Raw genomic sequence first — 21,935 nt, 5'->3', positions numbered from 1 at the left:
TGGCCTTGTTATTAGCAGTGCTTTTAAGGCCCATTTGACTTCACTCTCCAGGATGTCTGGCTCAAGGTCAGCAACCACACTGCCTGGGGTGTATGAGACATCCATATCTTTCTGGTATAATTCCTCTGTGTATTCTTGCCACCTCTTCGTGATGTCTTCGGCTTCTGTTAGGTCCTTACCACTTTTGTCTTTTATTATGGTATAATAAAGGTTTGAGCAGATCATACAGATACTTGCCTGGCTGCCAATTAGTTTCTGGGCCCAATTCAAAGTGCTGGTTTTGACCTATAAAGCCTTAAATGGTTCAGGACCACAATACCTCAATGTCCGCCTCTCCCCAAATGAACTGACCCAGATCTTGTGATCATCATTGGAGGGTCCCTCTTTGTGTGCCTACCCCATGAGAGATTGGAGGGTGGCAAAATGAGAATGGGCCTTTTCTGCAGTGGCTCTCTCCTGGTGCCTTCTCTCTCTCTCTCTCTCTCTCTCTCTCTCTCTCTCTCTCACACACACACACACACACACACACAGAGAGAGAGAGAGATACCGGGTGAAACATGCCTATTCAACTAGGCTTTGGGCTAATTAACATTCTGTATCCTTTTAAATGTGTGTGGGAGTCAGAGTTATTAGTTTGTTTTTGTTTTATTATGTATTCTTGTGTTCTCATTTTGGATTTTTGTTTGTGAACTGCTTGTGCTTTTCGGACAAATGGCAGCATACAATTATTTATTTAGTAAGTAAGTAAGTAAACAGTTGAGCATAGAATCTGTGAAAGGGCTTATATTCACAAATGGTCTTATAAGTTGTTTGTATGCCAAAGTACACCAAATTCCCATTTCTACCACAACCCCAGTTTACACTGTTTTGATTATACCCATTTAAATCACATGAAGAGATTGAAATGCTGGCACAGAGTTATATCTTCCATGAGCATTATAGGTGTGTGGATGGAACCAGTGTAGTGTTATATCTAATTCCCATGCCACGTCACTATTGCAAAAGAGCTAAAATCATTCTGCAGAGATGCTGAAAGACAAGCCTGCAGGGTGAGTTGTCAGGGGCTACATCTAATATCACTGTCTGAGAATTTCCTGCCTTGGTTGTCTGATTCGGAATGAATCACTTACTGTGTACTGTGACTGTAGTCTTTTAGCATGTATTTTTAATTGGTTCCTCTGACTGGTTTCATTAATTAAAAGCCTTAGAAATAGAATGTGTGATGGTTGTGTGTCACTGATAAAAGCTTTTTAAAAATTCTTTCTGAAAGTAATAATATTTATCATATGTTTGTTCCTACAAATCATCAAGCAGTAAGGAAGCCCTCCCTGTCAAACAAGATTTTAATAAGATAATGTTTTTCTTCCCTGTAAAAACACATGCTACTCTGTTGACTACTTGATTAAAATTTCAAAACTTGGCAGCTATGTTAATCTTGTAATTTGCATATATCATGTGTTCATGCACACACCAATTTCCCCCCCCAAATTTTTGTATGTTTTGTTTCCCCTCAAACTGCTGCTGCTATTAAGGTTCTGTTGTTCACAGTTGGGTAATATTGTCATTAGGGCCAGCCTAAAAGTCACAAAAATATGGCAGACTTTCGAATTCTCCAGAACGTGAAAATCCAATTGTCACAGTCAGAAATAAATTACTTATTACTTAAATGCTCAAAAGATTTCACCATTCATATATCTCAATTACAGGGGAGGTGTTTGACTATCTAGTTGCACATGGAAGAATGAAGGAAAAGGAAGCAAGAGCTAAATTTAGACAGGTATGTATGGACTATTCTGTACTAGACTTTTAAATGTTTTAAGTTAATTGACATTTTCCCCAGTCAGTGATTGCTCTCCCTCCTGGAGGGAGTGTTGATGTTGGGAAATACTAGCAAAATTGGCCCAATCAGCAAATACTTTCACATTCATACTAAAGCCACATTGGATTATCTATCACTACAGGGAAGTCGCTCCTACATTTTTCAGTGTGTGTATGAAAATGAAGCCCTTGACTATTTTATTGTGACACACACACACTTCCTGGGAAGTAAGTTGCATTGAAATCAATAAGGATAAACTCCAAGTAAAGGTGTTAAGATAGAGGTGCTAAACTTTAGTCTCAATCTTGGTTTCGAGGGCAAGCACAAACCATAGTTTGCTGGCTAGTATGTAACAACAGACTATGGTTTGCAGAAAAGGAAGCAATTTAATCAGACTGTGTAACGGTAGGCACATGAAAACGAGGGTAATTCACATAGTGCCAAGCCATGATTTGGTGTTATGTCTGAAGACATTTTTTATAACAAGTTTGCAGTGGAATAAAGGGTCATGAATTGGAAACTGCTCAAAGAAAGCAAGTATTGGCTGCAGAACAGCTTGTCCTTGATTTGAGTTCCTCCTGTTTCAAACTGCAAGTCTGCTGTTCCTCTTTTCATCCGCCCCCTGCTCCTATTCTCTGTTGTGATTCTCACTGTTCATCTTGCAAACCAATCTGCTGTGAAAGCGCAGAGGGAAAGTAGCTTAACTTTTGATCTATTACTCAGACAGTTGGAAGCAGAAGAGATACCTGTTACAGTTAGAAATGAACCTTTTCTTAAAGAGATTTGAGATTCTTGTGAGATTAGCTGTCAGGATGTTAACTTGCTTGTCTGTGTCATTATGTGTGTTCTGAACCCTGATGTTGAGAACAGGCTTCTGATTTAGTGAAATTTCTTGGTGAAATTTACCTTTCATTCTGTTTGTGTCTGGCGGCACTCTTATAATATCTTCAAGTTGCATAGCGGAGTTTTGGCATATGCATGGAAATGGGCGATAATTGAGTGCTGCAGTTAAGCAATAGGGCATGCCATGTTTTGAGTCAACGGTAAGAGCTGGAAAAATCTTAGGGATTTTCATAAGCATCACTTATAAGATGTCTATAACTTGTCGCATACTGTCTGACTGACTGTTAATCTTGTTTACCATACAGAGAAACCATAACAATCTGCTTGAAGGGTAACAGTAGCCTAAGTAAGTAATAGGCTTGCCTTCAATTGTCACTTTGACTCTTATCCTAAATGCACTTTTTTGAATAATTCTTATTGATTTCAGTAAGAGTTACCCACAATTAAGTGTGCTTAGGCTTGGAGCTTTTGGTAATTTTGTTACTCATAATGGGCATTATATTGACTTTATAATTGCTTCCCAATTTTAGCAACTCCTACTAAAACCTATTATTGCAATACTGTTTGTCTGATATATGTCACTTTATATAATTGAGCCTGTTTTCTATCCAGATAGTATCTGCAGTGCAGTATTGCCACCAAAAGCATATTGTTCACAGAGATCTCAAGGTAAGAAGAGAAACACAAGATTTTGTATTTGAACATTATTAAATATTTTTATACTCTGTTCTGTTCCCAGATTAATACCAATTTTCCTTGTTCTTTACTGGAAAAGTAAAGGATGAATTTCTGTGATGAATTTTGACTACTAGTTGGCATGTGAAGAGTAAAATACCTACCATGTTAGTTACTGCAGGCTAGTATATTATGAAGGCTGAGGGTAATAGTTTGAGAAGTAGAAATGATTTCTGGTAGTAAATAGGCTCTGCTGTAAGTACAGATTTTGCTAGCTCAATTCTCACTTTCAGGTTTGCATGGGTCATGGTAAAAGAGAGAATTATTATTATTATTAATTAAATTTGTACACTGCCCTTCTTCTGAAGATCACAGGGCAGTTCACGACATAAAAATGCAAAATGAGAACATAAAATACATAATAAAAACAAAAAAACAAATCAATAACCCTCCTGCCAGAAACACATTTAAAATGACATAGAATGACTCAGGACTGCAAGGACCGCCTCTCTCCATATGAACCTACCCAGACCCTGTGATCATCTTCTGAGTCCCTTCTTTGTGTGCCTCCTCCATGAGAGGTCCAGAGAGTGGCAGCACGAGAACAGGCCTTTTCTGCAGTAGCTCCCTGCTTGTGGAATGCTCTCCCCAGGGAGGCTTGCCTGGCGCCTTCGTTACGTATCGTTAGGTGTCAGGCCAGAACATCCCTCTTCTCCCTGGCCTTTGGCTGATTGACTTCTAATGCCCTTTTAAAATGTGTTGTGGAAGGGGGGATTATTTGGTTGTCTTTTTAATTTTAATTTTGTATTTTATATTTTATGTTGTGAACCGCCCTGAGATGAACCCCCATTTCATGGGATTATGTTAGTTGCTTACTTCCCTTGGTTCAGAGCTCCACCTTCTTTGGGGCTTGCACCCGTTCTTGGTGTATCACAAAATCAGTTTATTTGTATATTTGAACCAGTTTGAACCCACTTTTCATTAAAATCAATCCCAAGAACAGGTTGCAAGGAAAACTCGTAAAACACACCCAATGATACAAATCTAAAAACTAATCAAAATTATCACAGATTGATCAAAATGAGGGAGGACAGGCGCCACTTCCAACCAATTTAACCAAATTCCCAATAGAATAGAATAGAATCGTTTAAAGGCACCCCAAATCCACCAGAACCTGCACTGGTTAAATATGTGAGCGTAGCCTCTCATAGCTCCCCTTCCCTTTTTCAAAGGTTGCTTTTCAAAAGTTGCCTTGGCTGTTTCACTGCCGAATGCCTCCATCACTTCTGTCTGCCCTACACATTTAGTTTCCTCCCCACTGCTGAACACCTTTGCCATCATGAACAGTAAACCCAGTTTCCACAACTGGAGCAGGTTGAACTGTCTATAACAATTTTTTATAACTCACTGTCAATTTTCTACTTAAAAAAAGAAAAAGAGCTCTGCTTACTATATTACAATAAACTGGGTTCCTTACTAAAGAGAAGGATCTGTTATAAACAAAACAATTTTTTTTAGTCTCTTCTGAAAAGCTGGCTGTAGTTAATGTAAGTGAGCAAATCAGCAAACTCTTTAAGACACATGCTAATATGCCCGACTATATGAATTGGATCTTGAAGGACTTAGACTAGAAGAAACTGTTCGTTTCCAGGGAGGGAAATCTCACGTCTTACTCTGTTGTTCCCCTCCAGGCTGAAAATCTGTTGCTTGATGCAGACATGAACATTAAAATAGCCGATTTTGGTTTTAGCAATGAGTTTACAGTTGGAAATAAACTGGACACATTTTGTGGCAGTCCTCCATATGCTGCTCCGGAACTCTTCCAAGGCAAGAAGTATGATGGACCTGAAGTAGATGTTTGGAGCTTAGGCGTCATTCTTTACACTCTTGTGAGCGGTTCTCTGCCTTTTGATGGGCAGAATCTAAAGGTACACACCTAATTTATGCTTAAAGGGTGGGAGGAGGATGGGGAGTTCCTGTACTGTCATTTTTTTTATGGCAATACTTAATACCACACCTGTAATTTCCTATTTGGTGTGTGTTTGATTAAAGGAACTGAGAGAAAGAGTGCTGAGAGGGAAATACAGGATTCCATTCTACATGTCAACGGACTGTGAAAACCTACTGAAACGTTTCCTGGTGCTAAACCCAACTAAAAGAGGCACTCTTGAGGTAGTATTATCTTCCTCACCATTATAATATTGTTTCTCCCCTCCTGCTTCATTGAAAGGAATTTACACATTTTGAATTTTAAAATTGTTGTTGTTGTTTTAAATAAATTATACGCCACTTTATACAGTAATTTCTAAGCAGTGTACAATTAGGGGTTTGTGAGGGACATAATAGGGATAGTTATGCCTTTTACAGATGACTTATTTACTCTTGGTCCTCTCTAATGGTTTCCCCCGGATGAAAGAACGGTACATTTTGGAATTGCAGGGAAATGGTGCCATTACCTTGTGGAATACTTCATTCCAAGTGCATTAAGCCTCATCTGCGGTGGTCATACAGTGACTTGCTGAAACCCCCCCACAAAAGCTACCTTGACATTGCCATTGGTCTAAATGGAAGTGTTCGTAGCATCATCCCATTGTATTGTACTGAAGAAGCACGTCATGCTACTCTTCAATTGGATAGAAGTCAGGATATTGTAATGACTCATGATCTCTCCTCTTGGGGCAACTTGAAGCTGCTGTGATTGTTATGGAGGTGTGGTGCTCCACCTAGAGGGCGTTCTTCACGTTAAGCAGAACTTGGAAGTCCCACTTTCTCTCTTTCATTAGCAGATCATGAAATATACGTCGGTATCAGTACACACTTTATGAATTGACGTTTTGGCTACCAACCACATTCTGGGATTTCTGATGCTGCCTTTTATTACCAAAATTATATATAAAGGTAAAGGGACCCCTGACCATTAGGTCCAGTCGTGACCGACTCGGGGGTTGCGGCTCTCATCTCGCTTTATTGGGCGAGGGAGCCGGCGTACAGCTTCCGGGTCATGTGGCCAGCATGACTAAGCCGCTTCTGGCGAACCAGAGCAGCGCACGGAAATGCCGTTTACCTTCCCGCTGGAGCGGTACCGATTTATCTACTTGCACTTTGATGTGCTTTCGTACTGCTAGGTTGGCAGGAGCTGGGGCAGAGCAACGGGAGCTCACCCTGTCGTGGGGATTCGAACCTCCAACCTTCTGATCGGCAAGCCCTAGGCTCTGTAGTTTAACCCACATACATATGTTTATATTTGAGAGAATAAATTTTATTAATTAAAAGTTTTTATATGCCACGTTTGGGGCCTAGTCCACCCATGGTGACTCACATACAAAGCATCATATCAAGTGGTTGAATAAAAGCCATATCCTTTAAAGCCAGGTTATTAAGATGAAGAACAGTTTAGTACGGGCTATTGACTGAATAATAGCTAATATTAAGTTAGTAATATTTAGTATTAGGTATAGAAATGCTTTAAACATGTTACTCCTTCTAGTGTGTGTTTTCTCATCTATGGCTTCTTTTGTTAAACATTTTTACGTTTTAATTTTTTTGAGCACTCTTCCTAGTCCTGGTCCCAGTGGAGCACTCCCCTCCATCCTCAGATGTCCCCTAGAGTTGTTTTTGCCCACACTGACCGCAAATAGGACGGCTTACACAGCACTTGTTATTCGCTTAGTTATCCTTTAAAAAAAAATCATATTTTTGCATACTGCTCTTCATCAGAAAACAAATCGGTTTTCAAATGAATTTTTTAAAAAGGAAAAAAAGAAATGTGAAATGTTGGCCAGTATTAAACTAAATTCTTGCAAGAGCACTTCTGTGGCCTCTCCTGCCACCGTACACATGCTTCCTGTGTTGTTCCCAATCTTCTCTGGGGGGTTGGAGCAACCCCCAGAACAGATTTAGGCATGTGCAGAGGGAGCAGAGAACCTTCCGTTGCACAAGGTGAAATCTTTGCATTGATCACTGTAGCGCTACATTTGAGTACAAACCCAATAAAAACAAAATGCAGTATATGAAACTTCAAAGTCTGTAACACGGGATTCCACTCAGTATCCACATGAATTCCACATCTGCTAGCACACCTGTTCCTCAGTCAGCCTGCACATACACATCCACTTACACTGTTACCCAGGCACAGCACACAGACTTAACGGGTACCAGTCCTAACAATCTCTCAAGTACATATACAAGAAACCACACTAGGCCACTGACAGCCTAACACCGTGAGGCTAAAACCAAACTTAATCCAGGACTCCACCAGCCCCAATAAAACCTCACACTTTTCACCCAAACACTCATCCACAATCAAGCTCTCTCCAGCCAGCAGCTCCTACCTGTGAAGTAATCAGATTTAACCTCTCTACCAGCTGTTCAAGACAGTTATCCTGAACACCACCAAGCATCACATACTCAGTCAACACAACCATAATATGAGAAAAATTATATTAGAGGGGTTTTAACAAACAACCCCCCCCTTTGGTAGAGGCAGAGTAAATAAGGGGTGTAAAAGGTAGGTGTCTTTTTCATACAAAGTAGTTTATTTGCCTTCATTTAAGCAGCTCAAAAAATCTTAAGCTTTGGCCTTGACTACAGATCTTTGTTACTGGTAATACTCATGCAAAACCTATCTTTGCAGCAAATTATGAAGGACAGATGGATCAATGCAGGGCATGAGGACGATGAACTTAAGCCTTTTGTTGAACCAGAGCTAGACATCTCGGACCAGAAGAGAATAGGTAAGCAGAGGATGAAGATCACCAGCATACATACTTAATAATGACAAATGGTGTGGATTGTGGCTCAGCTTGCTTATTGCTTGCTTAAATGCTCAAATTTAGATCTTGACTAACGATGTCTCCCATCGCAAGGTGTTAAATTTGTTCCGTTATTAAGTGGTAATTTTGTATGACTGCTCAAGCTAGTAAAACATTGTATATTTAAGAAAACTTTCAATTTATTCTAGACATTATGGTTGGAATGGGATATTCTCAAGAAGAAATACAAGAATCTCTTAGTAAAATGAAATACGATGAAATCACTGCTACATACTTGCTACTGGGGAGAAAATCATCAGAGGTGAGTAAAATGCTCAAACCATGGCTGAGAACTGGCTTGTACTCATGATAACCAATGCTCTATCATGTTGGGAATGAGTTAATAGCAAGCACTGAGCCTCACCTTCCCCTTTCTTCGTTCATCACAGATGCAAGGAGGAAGTTAGAAGTAGAAGCTTCTAATCTCCTTGCAGCTGCACTGGAGGATGAGAGGAGCAAGTATCTGAGGCTTATTGTGGCCCACTCCCATCATAGTAAACCATGGTTTATTATGATGTCCACATTTAGCCCACAGACCTAGATGTAAAGAAGAAACCTGGTCTGGCTCTTCAAGCATCTTCATATACATGAGGTAGCTTATTATTGACTCTTGCAGTCATCTTACCTCTCTCGTCAAGTTGCCAGGTGCTTAATATTTTCCCATTCTTCTATTTAAAGAATTAATAATATTAATTTGACCCAGGACCACTCTTAATGCTTCCATTCTATTTTAAGACTGACCTAGAACCTAGTTGAACAAGAACTTCTCGCCTCTAGGTTTGGCAAGGTTAGGGCAACTCTTAGACTTGCACCGTAAGTGTGGGTCCTCCGAATTTATGGAACTCCCATCAAGCATGTTGCTGGCAAACTGAAGATAATTGCAGTGTCTGTGGAAGGAAATGTTCAGACTTCCAATAATACGTACAGTCTTGGGCCTGGAGTGACTGGGTCCAGATTCAACTTAGATTGTCAACTTAGATTAGAGGCAGTGAATATATTTAAAATATTTCTGCTCCATGTTTTAGCATAACTCCAGTGAGGTGCTTTACAGGCTTTCTCAAATTGTATTTACTTCAACTTACTGCTCTTGCATTCTTAGGTTTGAAGAGAGTTGTTGCCACAGGGTAACCACTATAGTAATATTTTAGTTAACGTGACTTGTAGACTTGTGTAAGTGAAGGCAATAAATGACACATGCTCCTTATTGGTGTTCATGCTGTTATGGCCAGTTGAAAGTTACACATCATTTAAGTGAGTAGTGTGCATGACTTGCAATATTTTGTTTAGTGGTGACTGGGCTGCAAGACAAAGCACTCTGACAGATGGTTCTTTAGAAGCATCCTTTTATTGATTAAGTTTCAGCCAGTTAGAGAAAAATGCAGTACATCACACTTGATCTTAGCCAAAAGGCTTTCAGGCTAAAGCAGTGCCACAAACTTTGCCTTGTTCTTCAGTACAGTGAAAACATGGTGCCCAAGTTCTGAAAACCAACGCTATTTTTTTAAACCTTTTTATTTTGTTTCTCTTGGTGAGTTAGCAAACTCTGAAGAATGTCAGGTTGACCAGGTATATAGAGAGCTGCTTTCTTCCGAATGAGACCAGTGGTCAACATGCCCCATTGCTATCAACCCCTAAGTGCAGCATCTCTCCAGGGCGTCAAGGAAAGGAATTTCCTATCCATGCTCTTGAAATTCTTTAATGGGAGGTGCTAGGAGGTTAGCCTGAGGCACCTGAGATGCACACAGTTCTCATCGGTGCTGCTAAGATGCTCCCCCCTATGCTTCATGGGCAGGGAATGTTCAGTTGCCTCCTGTTACGAGAAGTTTTAAAAGAATCTGTTTGCTCATGCCTTTAGCTCTTCCCTCCCGTGTGTTGACTAATTTCCTCAGCTCATTCATCTTCCCATTCAAATCCACAAAGCAGGTAACTTTTGGTTGTGCTTAGCCCTGTAGACACAAGGAGTGTTGGATTTCAAGCTCCCTTTATAAATCCCTTTGTTATGTTTGGGGCCACAGAACTAATAATTCAAACTTTCCCCCTGTCTGCTTCTGTTCAGTTGGATGCCAGCGACTCAAGTTCCAGCAGCAACCTTTCGCTTGCAAAAGTCAGGCCAAGTAGTGATCTCAACAACAGTACTGGACAATCCCCCCATCACAAAGTGCAGAGAAGTATATCTTCCAGCCAGAAGCAGCGACGGTACAGTGACCATGGTGAGCGGCCTTCTCATTATTTGGGAACTCTTGCTGCAGAAAGACGATTGCAAGCTACCTTATGAGAGAGTCTCTCTAAAACAGCCTTTCCCAAGCTTGGATGACCCATGATTGGGGAAGGCTTCTTGAAAAGCTAAAGAAAAGATTGTGTTGAGGATGAAAAGTTCAGCATATGCTGAACCATGGGAAGTTTTAATTTGGTATTGAGCGACCAATTCTATGCCCCAGCTGCTGTTATTGCAGATCTTGGTAATGCTTTGAGATAACCAGTTTCAAACATTCTTGCCGTGTAAATTCTAAAGTGAGACAAAGGGTAGCCAGTTAGATACTTGGTGTGGTCCTGTTCTACTGTATTTTGGCTAGTGCATGTTAGTTATGCCACCGCCACTTGATCAAATAAGCATGGCAAATTGAAAGGACAGTTGTTACAGAGAGTGATGGTTCTTTCAGAAGTTAAGCCATCAGTCCTCTCCCAATTGCCCATGTCATCTCTAGTTTCACTTCAGAGAGCTTTCCTTCCAGTAATGGCTATCAATGAAAACGTCTACATTGTATTTACAGAGATATTTCATAGAACTGTGAAGAGATGCTAGACATATATTTCAAATATCTAGGAGCTATCTTCAGATACTTCAGCAACTTCATATGTGGGACTTATCCAGATGTATTTGTATGGGATTTGACCCACCCAGAAATACTTAAACCCTTTCTCCCCTCACCATTCCGCAAATTGAAGAGCCCTAAAGACTGCCTAGCATCTCCAATTCTCACTAACTTTTTGAGTGTCCTGGTAAAAGGGAGACCCTATTACTTCTCATAGGTTTGGTTTCTGTTGGCGATACTGACCAAGAAACTTCATTGGCAGGGAATAATTTCTTCCAGAAGAGACAAGTTCATTGTTTTGTTCTGCCATGTGGATCAGTTTCATTGAGACCTTTAACTAGGTGGTTTCAGTATGGGTTTTTTGTTTTGTTTTTTTACATAGAAGGCTCCCTCACCTTGATAGCAGCCTATCATTAATAAGTTACTTTTAGCCAGCTGCAGGAGGTTTTTCTGGAATGCTTCACTTTATATTGTACATTGGTGGCAAAGATAACACCCAAAATTTGTGGTAATCTACAAACTACAAACCTACTTAGGGGATATTTTGTAAATCTTCCAAACAAAAAATCAGAATGTGGAGTGTCACAAATAAACTTGTTAAATTACTCCTAAGTTTGTAGTGTTTAAATGTTCATTTTAGACTTTTCATTTCCCCCACATTGCTCAGTGCTTTCTGGCAAAAATATTTATATCACACAACTACAGGTTTGGTTGGCTAATGGGTTGCTTTTCCTTATCAGTTTAATCACGTTTGCTTGCTTTGCCAGTACACCCCCTGGCATTCATAGTTGTTCTAGAGAAGACTTAATTAAGTATCTTGTGAAATTTCTAAGAAAAAGCACAAAAGCCCCTTCTTTTTATCCTACTGTGTTTGTGTGTGTTTGTCTTTGTTTTCTTTTTGACACTATTAGGTCAGCCTGTATTTAAAAGAACTTGGGGGACTGGGTGTTCAACAGTATTTCTTTGAATTTCCTCTCTCCTGAGCGGCTGTCATCTCTTCAACAAAGTCTACTAGTTATGCAGAGCAGCAACACACAGGCATTTGCCTTGTATGACCTAGTAAAAGCAACCTTCTACTGAGCTGAATGCACTGCAAAGTTTAACTGCAACCTGAAAATGGGCAGCTTTTTCTCATGGAGTCTGGCTTGAAGTAGGCAAGCAAAAGTTTAAAGTTTCAGCTTTTTATGTTAGTGCAAAGATAAAAGCTAGCAACGTGGACCCGGGTGCCGCTGTGGTCTAAACCACTGAGCCTAGGGCTTGCCGATCGGAAGGTTGGCGGTTCAAATCCCCGTGACGGGGTGAGCTCCGATTGCTCGGTCCTAGCTCCTGCCAACCTATCAGTTCCCAGCGGGAAGGTAAACAGCGTTTCCGTGCGCTGCTCTGGTTTCGCCAGAAGCGGCTTAGTCATGCTGGCCACATGACCCGAAAAAACTGTCTGCAGACAAACTTCGGCTCCCTCGGCCAGTAAAGAGAGATGAGTTCCACAACCCCAGAGTTGTTCACGACTGGACTTAAGTCCCTTACCTTTTTTAAAGGCTAGCAAAGAGAACCAGAACTAAAACAGCCATCAAATATACTAAAACATCATACACAGAGACTCAAAATCAAATATTAAAAAGCCTGGGAGAACAAAAAAAATATTAACTTGGCCCCAGAAGGACAACAAAGTTGGTGACACATGAACTTCTCTAGGAAGAACATTACATACCTACAGGGATTTCTGTCTTGTAGACACCCTCTGAACTTCAGGTGGAGGGGACCACATGATGAAGAGCCTCCATAGATCACCTTTGGGTATGGATAGGTCCAAGAGGAGGTGTTCCATTTGATATAAGCCATGTAGAACTTTATACTCAATACCAGCATCTTGAATTGGACATGGGAGCTAACTTGAAGCCAGTGCAGGCCAGAACAGACCAGTGAGTTGTGTTCATAACAACTGCTTTCCATTTAAAACTTGCTGCCTTACTTTGCACCAGCTGAAATTTCTGGACTTCCAGCCCTGTGTTCAGCTCACTACAGCAATCCGAACGCCAATCATGGATCATTGCAGCTAGGTTATCCAACTCCAGATAAGTTGGTAAAAGACACTCTGAGCCCTCAAGGCCACTTGAGCCTCTAATGAAAAATGATGGATTCAAGGGCACCTAAAGCTACATGCCAGATCACTCAGAGGGACTATGACCTTTACTACAGCTTGAATCTCATGCATCTGGACTGCAGAACCACCTACTAATGGTGTCTCCAGCCATATTCAGGCATTCTTCTGAAAACATGAGAATTCCTCCTCGCAGGAGGGTTTCTATGTGTAATCAGTCAAACATACTTTAAAACCATCTTCAGACTTTGCACTGCTTGTGCAAAGGCCTGAAGAGCAGCCCACATTCTCTTTACTCTTTATACTGTCAACGTTGTATAAAACCGTATCTGTTAAACGCTTTTGATCATCACCACTGAGCTTCTTCATTGTTCTTTTTCATGGGTGGATCAAGGACACATACTATTACTACTTTGCCTTAAGATATCTTGGAATCAAAATGTCTAATCCATTCTCTGTGTTTTTTTTCAGCTGGCCCATCTGTTCCTCCAGTAGTGGCGTATCCAAAAAGAAGTCAAACTAGCACTACAGACAGTGACCTCAAAGAAGAAGGTATCCAGTCTCGGAAATCCAGCAGCACTGCTGGAGGAAGAGGAGTTGCTCCTGCTAGCCCTATGCTTGGGAATGCCAGCAATCCAAATAAGGCTGATATTCCTGAGCGTAAGAGAAGCTCTGCTGCACCCAATGTAAGTCATGGGATTAAAAAAAACCATAAAGAGCTTGTTTGTGTGCACATCTTTCTCTTAGTTATCTCTTAGGCTTAATGTATCAGAAGTAGTTTATGGCATAGCTAATTTACAAGGTGTCCAACCATCAACTGTTCATTGAGCATTTTGGAAGCGCTGCACAGTGGGCTTTGCAAAGCGCCTTTTGGCCTAGTCCCACCCTTACCTGCCTCACACCTGATATCAAGTGTGGGACGAGTGGATGCACCTTGCCTGAAATGGCCTTGTGCATGAAATGGAGAGGTCTGGCAGCTGAGATATTTAGCCCTCAGAATTTTATCTTGGGAGAGACTGGAATCAAGCTTCTAGCTTGCACACTCCCTTGCCTTCCGACCTCACCGTGGAGGGAATTGAGCAATGTAATGGGAGGTCTCTCATTCCGATAGTTGTGGTCCCCCATTTCTCCCTGCAGCGGCGAGAGTTTGTGAACCATTCTGATTCCTGGGCTTTGTATGTCCCTCAGAAAGGTCCAGGAGGGAAAGCACAGTATGTTCCCCCAGAGGCTCCTGAGGACAGCCTTACATGTGGGATGAGTCTTCCCTCTTACTGGATAGGCAGGGTCACATGCTCAAAGATCCTTGCTTGGGGGAGGAGCCATCCTCCCATCTCCAGTTTAGCCATGCCTTCCGTTGGGAAAGGAGAGTCCTGGATACTCAGCACACACACATGTTCCTTTGTTTTCTTTTTCTGTGTTTTTCTGTGTTTTTTACCTTATTTTCCTTGCTTGGATTTATCATTGAGATCTCAGCAGAAGCATCTGGAAAGTAACACCCAGAGAAGCATGGTATGTTTCTCTGAGTCTTTTCTGACTCAACCAGTCAAATCTATAAAGATATACGACAGCGAAAGAATTTACTTCCTTTTGAATCTGGCATAGTTTTGCGGATTGTAAATTCTGCAAAATGTCTGGGATCTTGTTTAACAAGCCTTTGCTTGTGCCATATTGCAGGCAGTGGAAGATCCTATCATGCCTGAATTCCCACCCCCACCCCCCGGTCTAAAACAAATAAATTACTTTCTACCACCATATGCCCCATACCAGTTTTTATCTAGTTGCACTTTATATGTGTGTGTGTGTGTGTGTGTGTGTGTACATACACGTGTGTCCACTACTATAGTTAATGGTGTTCATCCGTTATATTTTCCTTTTCTGTTGTAGTACTAAATCTTCAAAGAACATGCACAGGATAATTGAGCATGTCCCATCTGTTTTTCTTTACACTTTTAATTAGCCGGCTTTTTATCAAGGTGTTTTGCTTAGCCCTAGGACTTAGACAGAGACAACAGCTTTTGCAAGATTTCCCTCGCCAGTGAGTGCTAGACTCAGTGACCTCCTTTCTTCTTGCAGTATTCCTTGAAACTTAGAGTGGGGGGAGGGGGTCTGATAATGGAATTGTCTGTTGTGTTACTGGTCCTTATTGGGATTTACCCCACTCTAGATTCACTGCACTGTTCAGGAGGGAGAGATCAACCCTTTCAAGCTTTCCCTGTTCCCTCTAAAGCCTTTCTCCTGACCATATGCTTTGTCTGTTTTCAGTGCTTCTTAACACTTTTTAAAAACCATTCTGTTATCCACTAGCTCTTCTGTCATTCCTGGAAAATTGACCACCGGCTTGGGCATATCTCCACACTCTTTCTCTGTAAAGACAGAGGCAAAGTAATTATTTAACTTTCTTTGTGCTCCTGCCCCCAAACAAAATGTCATTTTTGAGTGGGCTTGTGGTTCTCTTCCTCTGTGCGTATGTGTACATATTTGAAAACGTTTTGTCCAACTCTTCTGCTGTATATCCTTTCTATTCTTTGTTTTAACTGTGTTTTCCTTCCAGCCTTGCTTTTTTGTGTTAAGTTTTTGTTTTTGTTCCCAGTGAACCTAATAATAATATTTAAGAGTTGTGCCTCGGCGTCTGTTAGCCTCTGAATTGTATTCTTATTTGGCACATAGTTTAGTTGAAAAATCCTTTATTTCGGAAGAACCATAAGATGTATATAAACAATTTGCATTTCCTTGAGTTCCAGTTTCCACATGAGTTGAGAGCTTATTCTAGTAAAAAGCTGAATTTGAACTGACCCTGTTCAAATTCGTAATAATACGTAGCAGCTGAAATATGAACACTGGAACATCTTACTTTCACAAGTAGCTATAAGATAACTTGGAGCCTAAGCATAATCAAATAAACCTGCTTTTTTCTAATAAGATCCTGGGTGACCCTTTCTTTTCTTTTTGGAAATGGACAAATGTGTTCTTTCTTTTTTAGAACAACACTGCGCCTGGGGCCATGACGCGGCGAAATACATATGTTTGTAGCGAAAGAACAACCGCAGACAGACATTCAGTCATTCAAAATGGCAAAGAGAGCAGGTAAGGGTATTTTAGGGGGAAAGCTTTCCATACTACAAAAGTCAGTTTTTTCCTTTTTATGGTACTTTTCAACAGACCTTCATCCTGCAGGATATCAGAGAGGCGCAAAGATAATAAAAGCAAGGCAGCTACATAAATGTTAACCTGCATTGAATTTTTGGGGGGCGCCATTTAACACTGGGAGCATGTATGCAACTGTTTTTCTTCTACAAATAGTAAGCATGAACAAAAGCTAAAACAGATGTGGTGAACCTTTGGCCCCTGAGATGTTTCTGAACTACAGTGCCCATCAGCTAGAGCATGCACCAGATAAGCTCACTACTTGACCTTAGAATTACCTTGATAAATCCTAACTTGACGTCCCTGAAAATAAAATGCAAAATGCATGATCCAGCCAATGCGAAGCACTTTAAATTCAGCAGATGTCAATAGAGATTTACACTGCAACCCTATGCATGTCTATGCAGAAATAGGTCCCACTGAGCTGAATGGAACTTATTCCTTGGTAAGATTAAATGTGACTGGATTATGCTGATGATTGTTTGTGAAGTCTGCAGAATCTATATGTAATGTTGGTATGCTTGCTTCTGTTCAAAGCTTCCACTCAAGTTTTCTTTTAGTGTTGAGGCTTTTCCTGAAGCACCAAGGAGAACAGCACCAAATATATATAATTTTAGTTTTCAGCACTTGTCCATGCTGAGAGATTTCTCTCCTGGCTTACAAGTCCTAAAGTAGGGTAGAGATCTAGATTCAGTATCTATGAAAGCGAAAATTACTTCTATGTAAACAAGTCAAAGCATGGAAGATGCTGGAAGAAAATGGCATGTTTTATTTCTGAAAGCACTCAGGTGTGTATTTCAGCTGCATCCACTATTGGGAGAGGCAGTAATTCATTATTTGTCTCCCGAGTAAGAAATGCTTTTGTCTTCTAGAAGAGCAACATACAATATGTCATGTGTGTTGTTTGCAACATGTGCTAAGTGCATTGCTGCAATAAAACAGGGGAATAAGACTAAGGGGTTGGGTTTTTTGCCTCCAAAGAAGAAACACATGTGATATGTTCCACATTGCAATAATTTTTTTAAGACTAATTTATTTAATAGCTATTTGGGGGGGTTGCATTGAACCCAAAGAAACATCTGTGTGTATTGTGCATGTGTGAATGCACACACGCACACACTCTATGTGCTGCATTCTTAAATCCATGTTTCTTTGGCATCTCACACCCCACAATAAATTCCAGTTTAAACCATATTCACCTGCAGGTCTGCTAAATACTCACAGTACTGCTGCCCTGGAAACAAAGGGTTGCATCCAGTTGAGTCATCCCATTCACACAAAGATATCCATTTGCACAACAGAAATCCCCCCTCCCTGCATTAGATCTGATCTAAAGGGTTGGGGGGGCTGAAAACACTTTGGAAGGGGGGGGATTGGTTTCCACTTCACAAACAGATGTCCTTGCGCAAATAGGGCAACTTTGTCAGAAACAGCACAAAATGCATTTCTGATTAGTCTCTGATTGCAGGCAGCCTCTCGGCTTTCTCAGCTTGGGATTCACTGCTTTTCCCCCAACAAGCATTTTTTTTAAAAAAAATTTAAAGGCTGAGTTGTTGCTCTGCAGTGCAGTAAGACACCAGCATGACATGAAGAAACATAGGAAACAAATTAGCTCATTCTTGTGGATGACTAAATTGCCTGTCGTCTCCCACCAGGGCCTGTAATCCACTGGAGAATATGCAGCTCAGACAAAGGAGGCGGTGGCAGAAAAGAAGCAAGAAGGGCAGTTCACTATGACAGCACAGTGAGAAGTAGATTTTAAGATTCCTGGAAAGGCCTGTAGTTTCACCCACACACATGGAGGATTTTGTGTGTGTGTGTTTAATGGCACAACCGCTTTAAGTGTCAGTTGTGAATGTTCATATAAAATCCAGTGTGCAGAGTAGTTCAAGGTAAACTACTTACATTGTGGCAAAGGTCCTGCAGGGTAATAATTTGTGCAGGACCTGTGTAGTCACATAAGACCCTTGGAATTTGATATTTTACTTTACTAGTTCCGAATCGTGCAGCTTCGAACCTCTCAAAAGAATGATATCTGCCCTGTAATTTTTCACATTGGGAAAAAAAGTGGATGAAATACAACTGATGGTTTTTGAACTGGCTTTGGCAGGTCGCTAGGTAGTTCAGTAACGGAGGTTATTTGGAGGAGAAAAGCCTGGTATATTTTTGTCTCTGAGGCTGTGCAAAGTAGGTCGTCCTTTCAAACTGGACACACTTGTCATTGATTGTGTATGCCAGAGACAGAATGTTTTATTCCAGTGAATAAGGATAGGAAGACTGGTCAGTATTTGAAAGATCTGCAAATGACCACTTCCTCTACTGGCACGACTGGAAGAGCCTGCCTTTTAGACTCGCTCTTGCCTCTGGCCACCCATAACCTTTTTGTTTCTGTAGTTCTTGGCTACCTAAAACACCTGGTGTTTTACATGAAGAATGATGCATATTGCTAAGGCATAAAAAACTTAGAGGAGCCCTGCTGGATTAGACCAAAGGCCTATCTGGTCCAGCATTCTTTTTCGGCACCCAGATGCCTAAGGGAAGCCTATAAGTGGGGTAAAAACTCAATAGCACTGCCCTACTCATGATTCCCATGAATGGGTATTCAGAAACATAGTACCTTTGATACTGGAGGTAATATAACCATCATGACAGTAAGAGCTGTTTGACAGTGGAACAGACTCCCTCAGGAGGTGGTGAACTCTCCTTCCTTGGAGGTTTTTAAGCAGAGGTTGGACGGCCATCCATCATGGATGCTTTAGCTGAGATTCCTGCATTGCAGGGGATAGGACCAGATGACCCCTAGGAAGGCTTCCAACTGTACAATTCTGTGATTCTCTGACTCTATTACTACTACCCATCAGTAGTCTTTTTCTGCATGAATTTGTCCAATCCCCAAGTTGGTTGCCATCTTTCAGTAGTGAATTCCATAATTTAACTGTGCCTAAGAAGAGTCTAAGGGACTCGGGTGACGCTGTGGGTTAAACCACAGAGCCTAGGGCTTGCTGATCAGAGGGTCGGCGGTTCAAATCCCCGCGAAGGGGTGAGCTCCCGTTGCTTGGCCCCTACTCCTGCCCACCTAGCGGTTCGAAAGGCCGTCAAAGGTCAAGTAGATAAATACTTGGCGGAAATGTAAACTGCATTTCTGTGTGCTGCTCTGGTGCACCAAAAGCGGCTTAGTCATGCTGGCCACATGACCCAGAAGCTGTACACCGGCTCCCTTGGCCAGTAAAGCGAGATGAGCACCACAACCCCAGAGTCGGTCACAACTGGACCTAATGGTCAGGGGTCCCTTTACCTTTAAGAAGAGTCTATCCTGCTAATTAATCACCGTAACAGGCAGTAGCTAATTTAGAACATTAACTATGAACTGGAAGTTCTTGGGTGGAATCTTAGCCATCCATGAACCTGGCAGGACGTCCCATGCCATCCGTCCTCCTCAACAGTTCTACACTTGTAATATGGCCCTGGATTAACATGCCTTAGTCAGGATGTATTTTGTCCTCTGCTGTTAAGGATCATAAACAACTCCTTTCTGTGACAAGCTAATTAAAGAAGATTTGAGCTTTCATATCTTTTTGAAGACCATGTGCTATTCCGGATAGCAATGGGGTGTGTGTCCCCCCCCCCCCCACTATCTGAAGCCCTGTCATCTGAATTCCAACCTCCCTTCAGGTGCAGGGTAGGAGGAAGGGAGCAAGAGCATTTCAGAATATGGGACTGAAGTGAGCAGTGCTTGATTGATTGTGAGTAACACAAGAAGTGTGGGATATGTGTGCAGTTATAAAATACATAACTTGTGGAGTTTGAAGATTTGGCCGGAAACGCTTGGTCTAGTACTTTTTGCCCAAGCAGGGGACTCAATAAACAGCATTTTCAGTCTTGTCGTAGTCTCCTTTGTCTTGCATTGTCAGGAGAAGACGGCATAGAGACTACAGTTGCATGTAGCAGTAAGCCATAGTTTAGCAGTGTGTGTATTAGGGAACAAAGTGAATGCTAACCACAGTTCCAGTTCTGTTACTTGAACATAGACGGAAAAGCTGTATTGTTTTTAACACTCGATTGGAAGCCGCCCAGAGTGGCTGGGGAGACTCAGCCAGATAGGCGGGGTATAAATATCATCATCATCATCATCATTATTATTATTTTTATTTATTTATTTATTTATTCATTCATTCATTCATTCATTCCAATCCACTCCTTGTTCTAAATGGTTTAGTTTCAGCATTGCATGCAAATGTGGTTAATGAGTTCCCTTTTGACTGGAAAAACTATAGCCGGTCGCATAATTTTTAATTGGCATAGGATAAGCATTTGCTTTGGTTTCACTTCTGCAGTAGTGAAATGGCCTTGCTGTTGCTGTTGTTGTTAATAATTTATACCCCACCTTTTCTCTGTTTACTCAAGGCTGCTGACAGATTAAAAACAAGAACTGCTAAAAACATAGAAAAAGCAATCATGAAAAACAGTTAAACCTTGGTAAAACTAGAACTATATACATATATGAAACCTGTTTAAAACATGCAAATAATTACAGTAAGAACAGTACGGGACCAGCCATTTGTATAGTCGAAAGTAACTTGGAGAAGGAAAGAGGCTAATAGTTCAGAGGTAGAGCACATGTTCGCATGCACAAGATTCCAGATTGAAGCCCTTCCATCTCTAGTTAAAGGTTTTGGGTAGTAGGGCTAGGCGTGAGTTCTGCTTGAGACCTTAGAGAGATTCTTGACATTCCGAGTAGACCGTACTAAGCTGGATAGACGAATAGCCTGCCTCTCAATAGAAAGCAGCTTTGTGTGTTTGTGACCAGCAAGGAATTGTTTCCCTAACCCGTTGTGGACTTGATGGTGCATATGAGAGTTCAGTCTAAGTTGGAAGATGTTTGTGGGAGAAAAGGTGTTCGCTTTTGAGTTTGCATCTTTGTCATTGGTCCATCATGCTATTCTTTCTGCCTCTGCCTGAACCCAACCCCCCCCCCCCCCCCCGCAGCCTGGCTGAAATGTTCGCTTGTGCAGCTAGCCCTGATACAGTTTATACTACATCCTCCACCAGTGTTCGGCTGCGATACCAGAAGTCGATGTCCATGTCGGCTTCTGTGCATGCGAAGATGATGTTACCTCCAGTAAACAATGGTGCAGATAACTTCAGGTCTATGTAAGAAATGCTGGCATTGTTGTGAAACTAACTGGCATCCATTGTTGCTTAACTCTGCACTAAGGAAATTCTAGTTCTAGATAGCGCTAGAAATTGATGCTACCTAGAAGGTGTGTTCTCTCCCTGCCCTCCCTTTATCTTTTGGTGGTCAAGGTTGTTTGTGCTGTGATCCCTTAATGAACATCTTGAGTGTTCTTTACTGCTGTCCAAATTCCTTCAGATAATGTAATATATGTTGTGATTTTGTATAGCTTCGGAAAATATTAAGAATTAATATTTTCGATTAGAGTGATATTCTGGAAATCTATTCTCAGATTATCAACATAGAAAATACTCAGTTCCTTTCTTGCAGTAGGGGTTTTCTTTTTGCCCTGCAAACCCAGGTTTTTAGGTCTCCTGTTTGCTTCTAGAGTGTTTGTGGGTTGTTGTTTTTTTAATGAATCATTTATGTGCTGCAATAATGCTACATCTAGATTGTAATCTATAAACCTTGCTCTGTACCATATTGTAGAGGTACCTAATGCTCCTTGTAAACATGTACAGGCAACTCTTCATTTACTTGCGATCTATTTGTGTGCACA

The 21,935-nt window shown here is 41.2% G+C and overlaps 1 protein-coding gene across 5 annotated transcripts in view; it reads left to right on the top strand.

Annotated features, from left to right (window-relative positions):
* MARK3 (microtubule affinity regulating kinase 3) overlaps positions 1–21,935 on the top strand; it is a 68,314-nt gene that overhangs the window by 34,634 nt on the left and 11,745 nt on the right. For all 5 annotated transcript variants that reach the window (XM_053366452.1, XM_053366248.1, XM_053366531.1 and 2 more), the window contains 9 exons: positions 1,707–1,777; positions 3,275–3,331; positions 5,029–5,265; positions 5,390–5,509; positions 7,971–8,070; positions 8,298–8,410; positions 10,205–10,358; positions 13,531–13,745; positions 16,040–16,143. In XM_053366452.1, coding sequence (XP_053222427.1) covers positions 1,707–1,777; positions 3,275–3,331; positions 5,029–5,265; positions 5,390–5,509; positions 7,971–8,070; positions 8,298–8,410; positions 10,205–10,358; positions 13,531–13,745; positions 16,040–16,143 — 1,171 coding nt within the window. The remainder of the gene's footprint in view (positions 1–1,706; positions 1,778–3,274; positions 3,332–5,028; positions 5,266–5,389; positions 5,510–7,970; positions 8,071–8,297; positions 8,411–10,204; positions 10,359–13,530; positions 13,746–16,039; positions 16,144–21,935) is intronic.

Source organism: Podarcis raffonei, chromosome 1 (genome assembly GCF_027172205.1).
Source record: "Podarcis raffonei isolate rPodRaf1 chromosome 1, rPodRaf1.pri, whole genome shotgun sequence".
NCBI classification, from domain to species: domain Eukaryota; kingdom Metazoa; phylum Chordata; class Lepidosauria; order Squamata; family Lacertidae; genus Podarcis; species Podarcis raffonei.
Note: the sequence above shows the minus strand (reverse complement) of the source record. Positions and strands in the feature narration are given on the sequence as shown.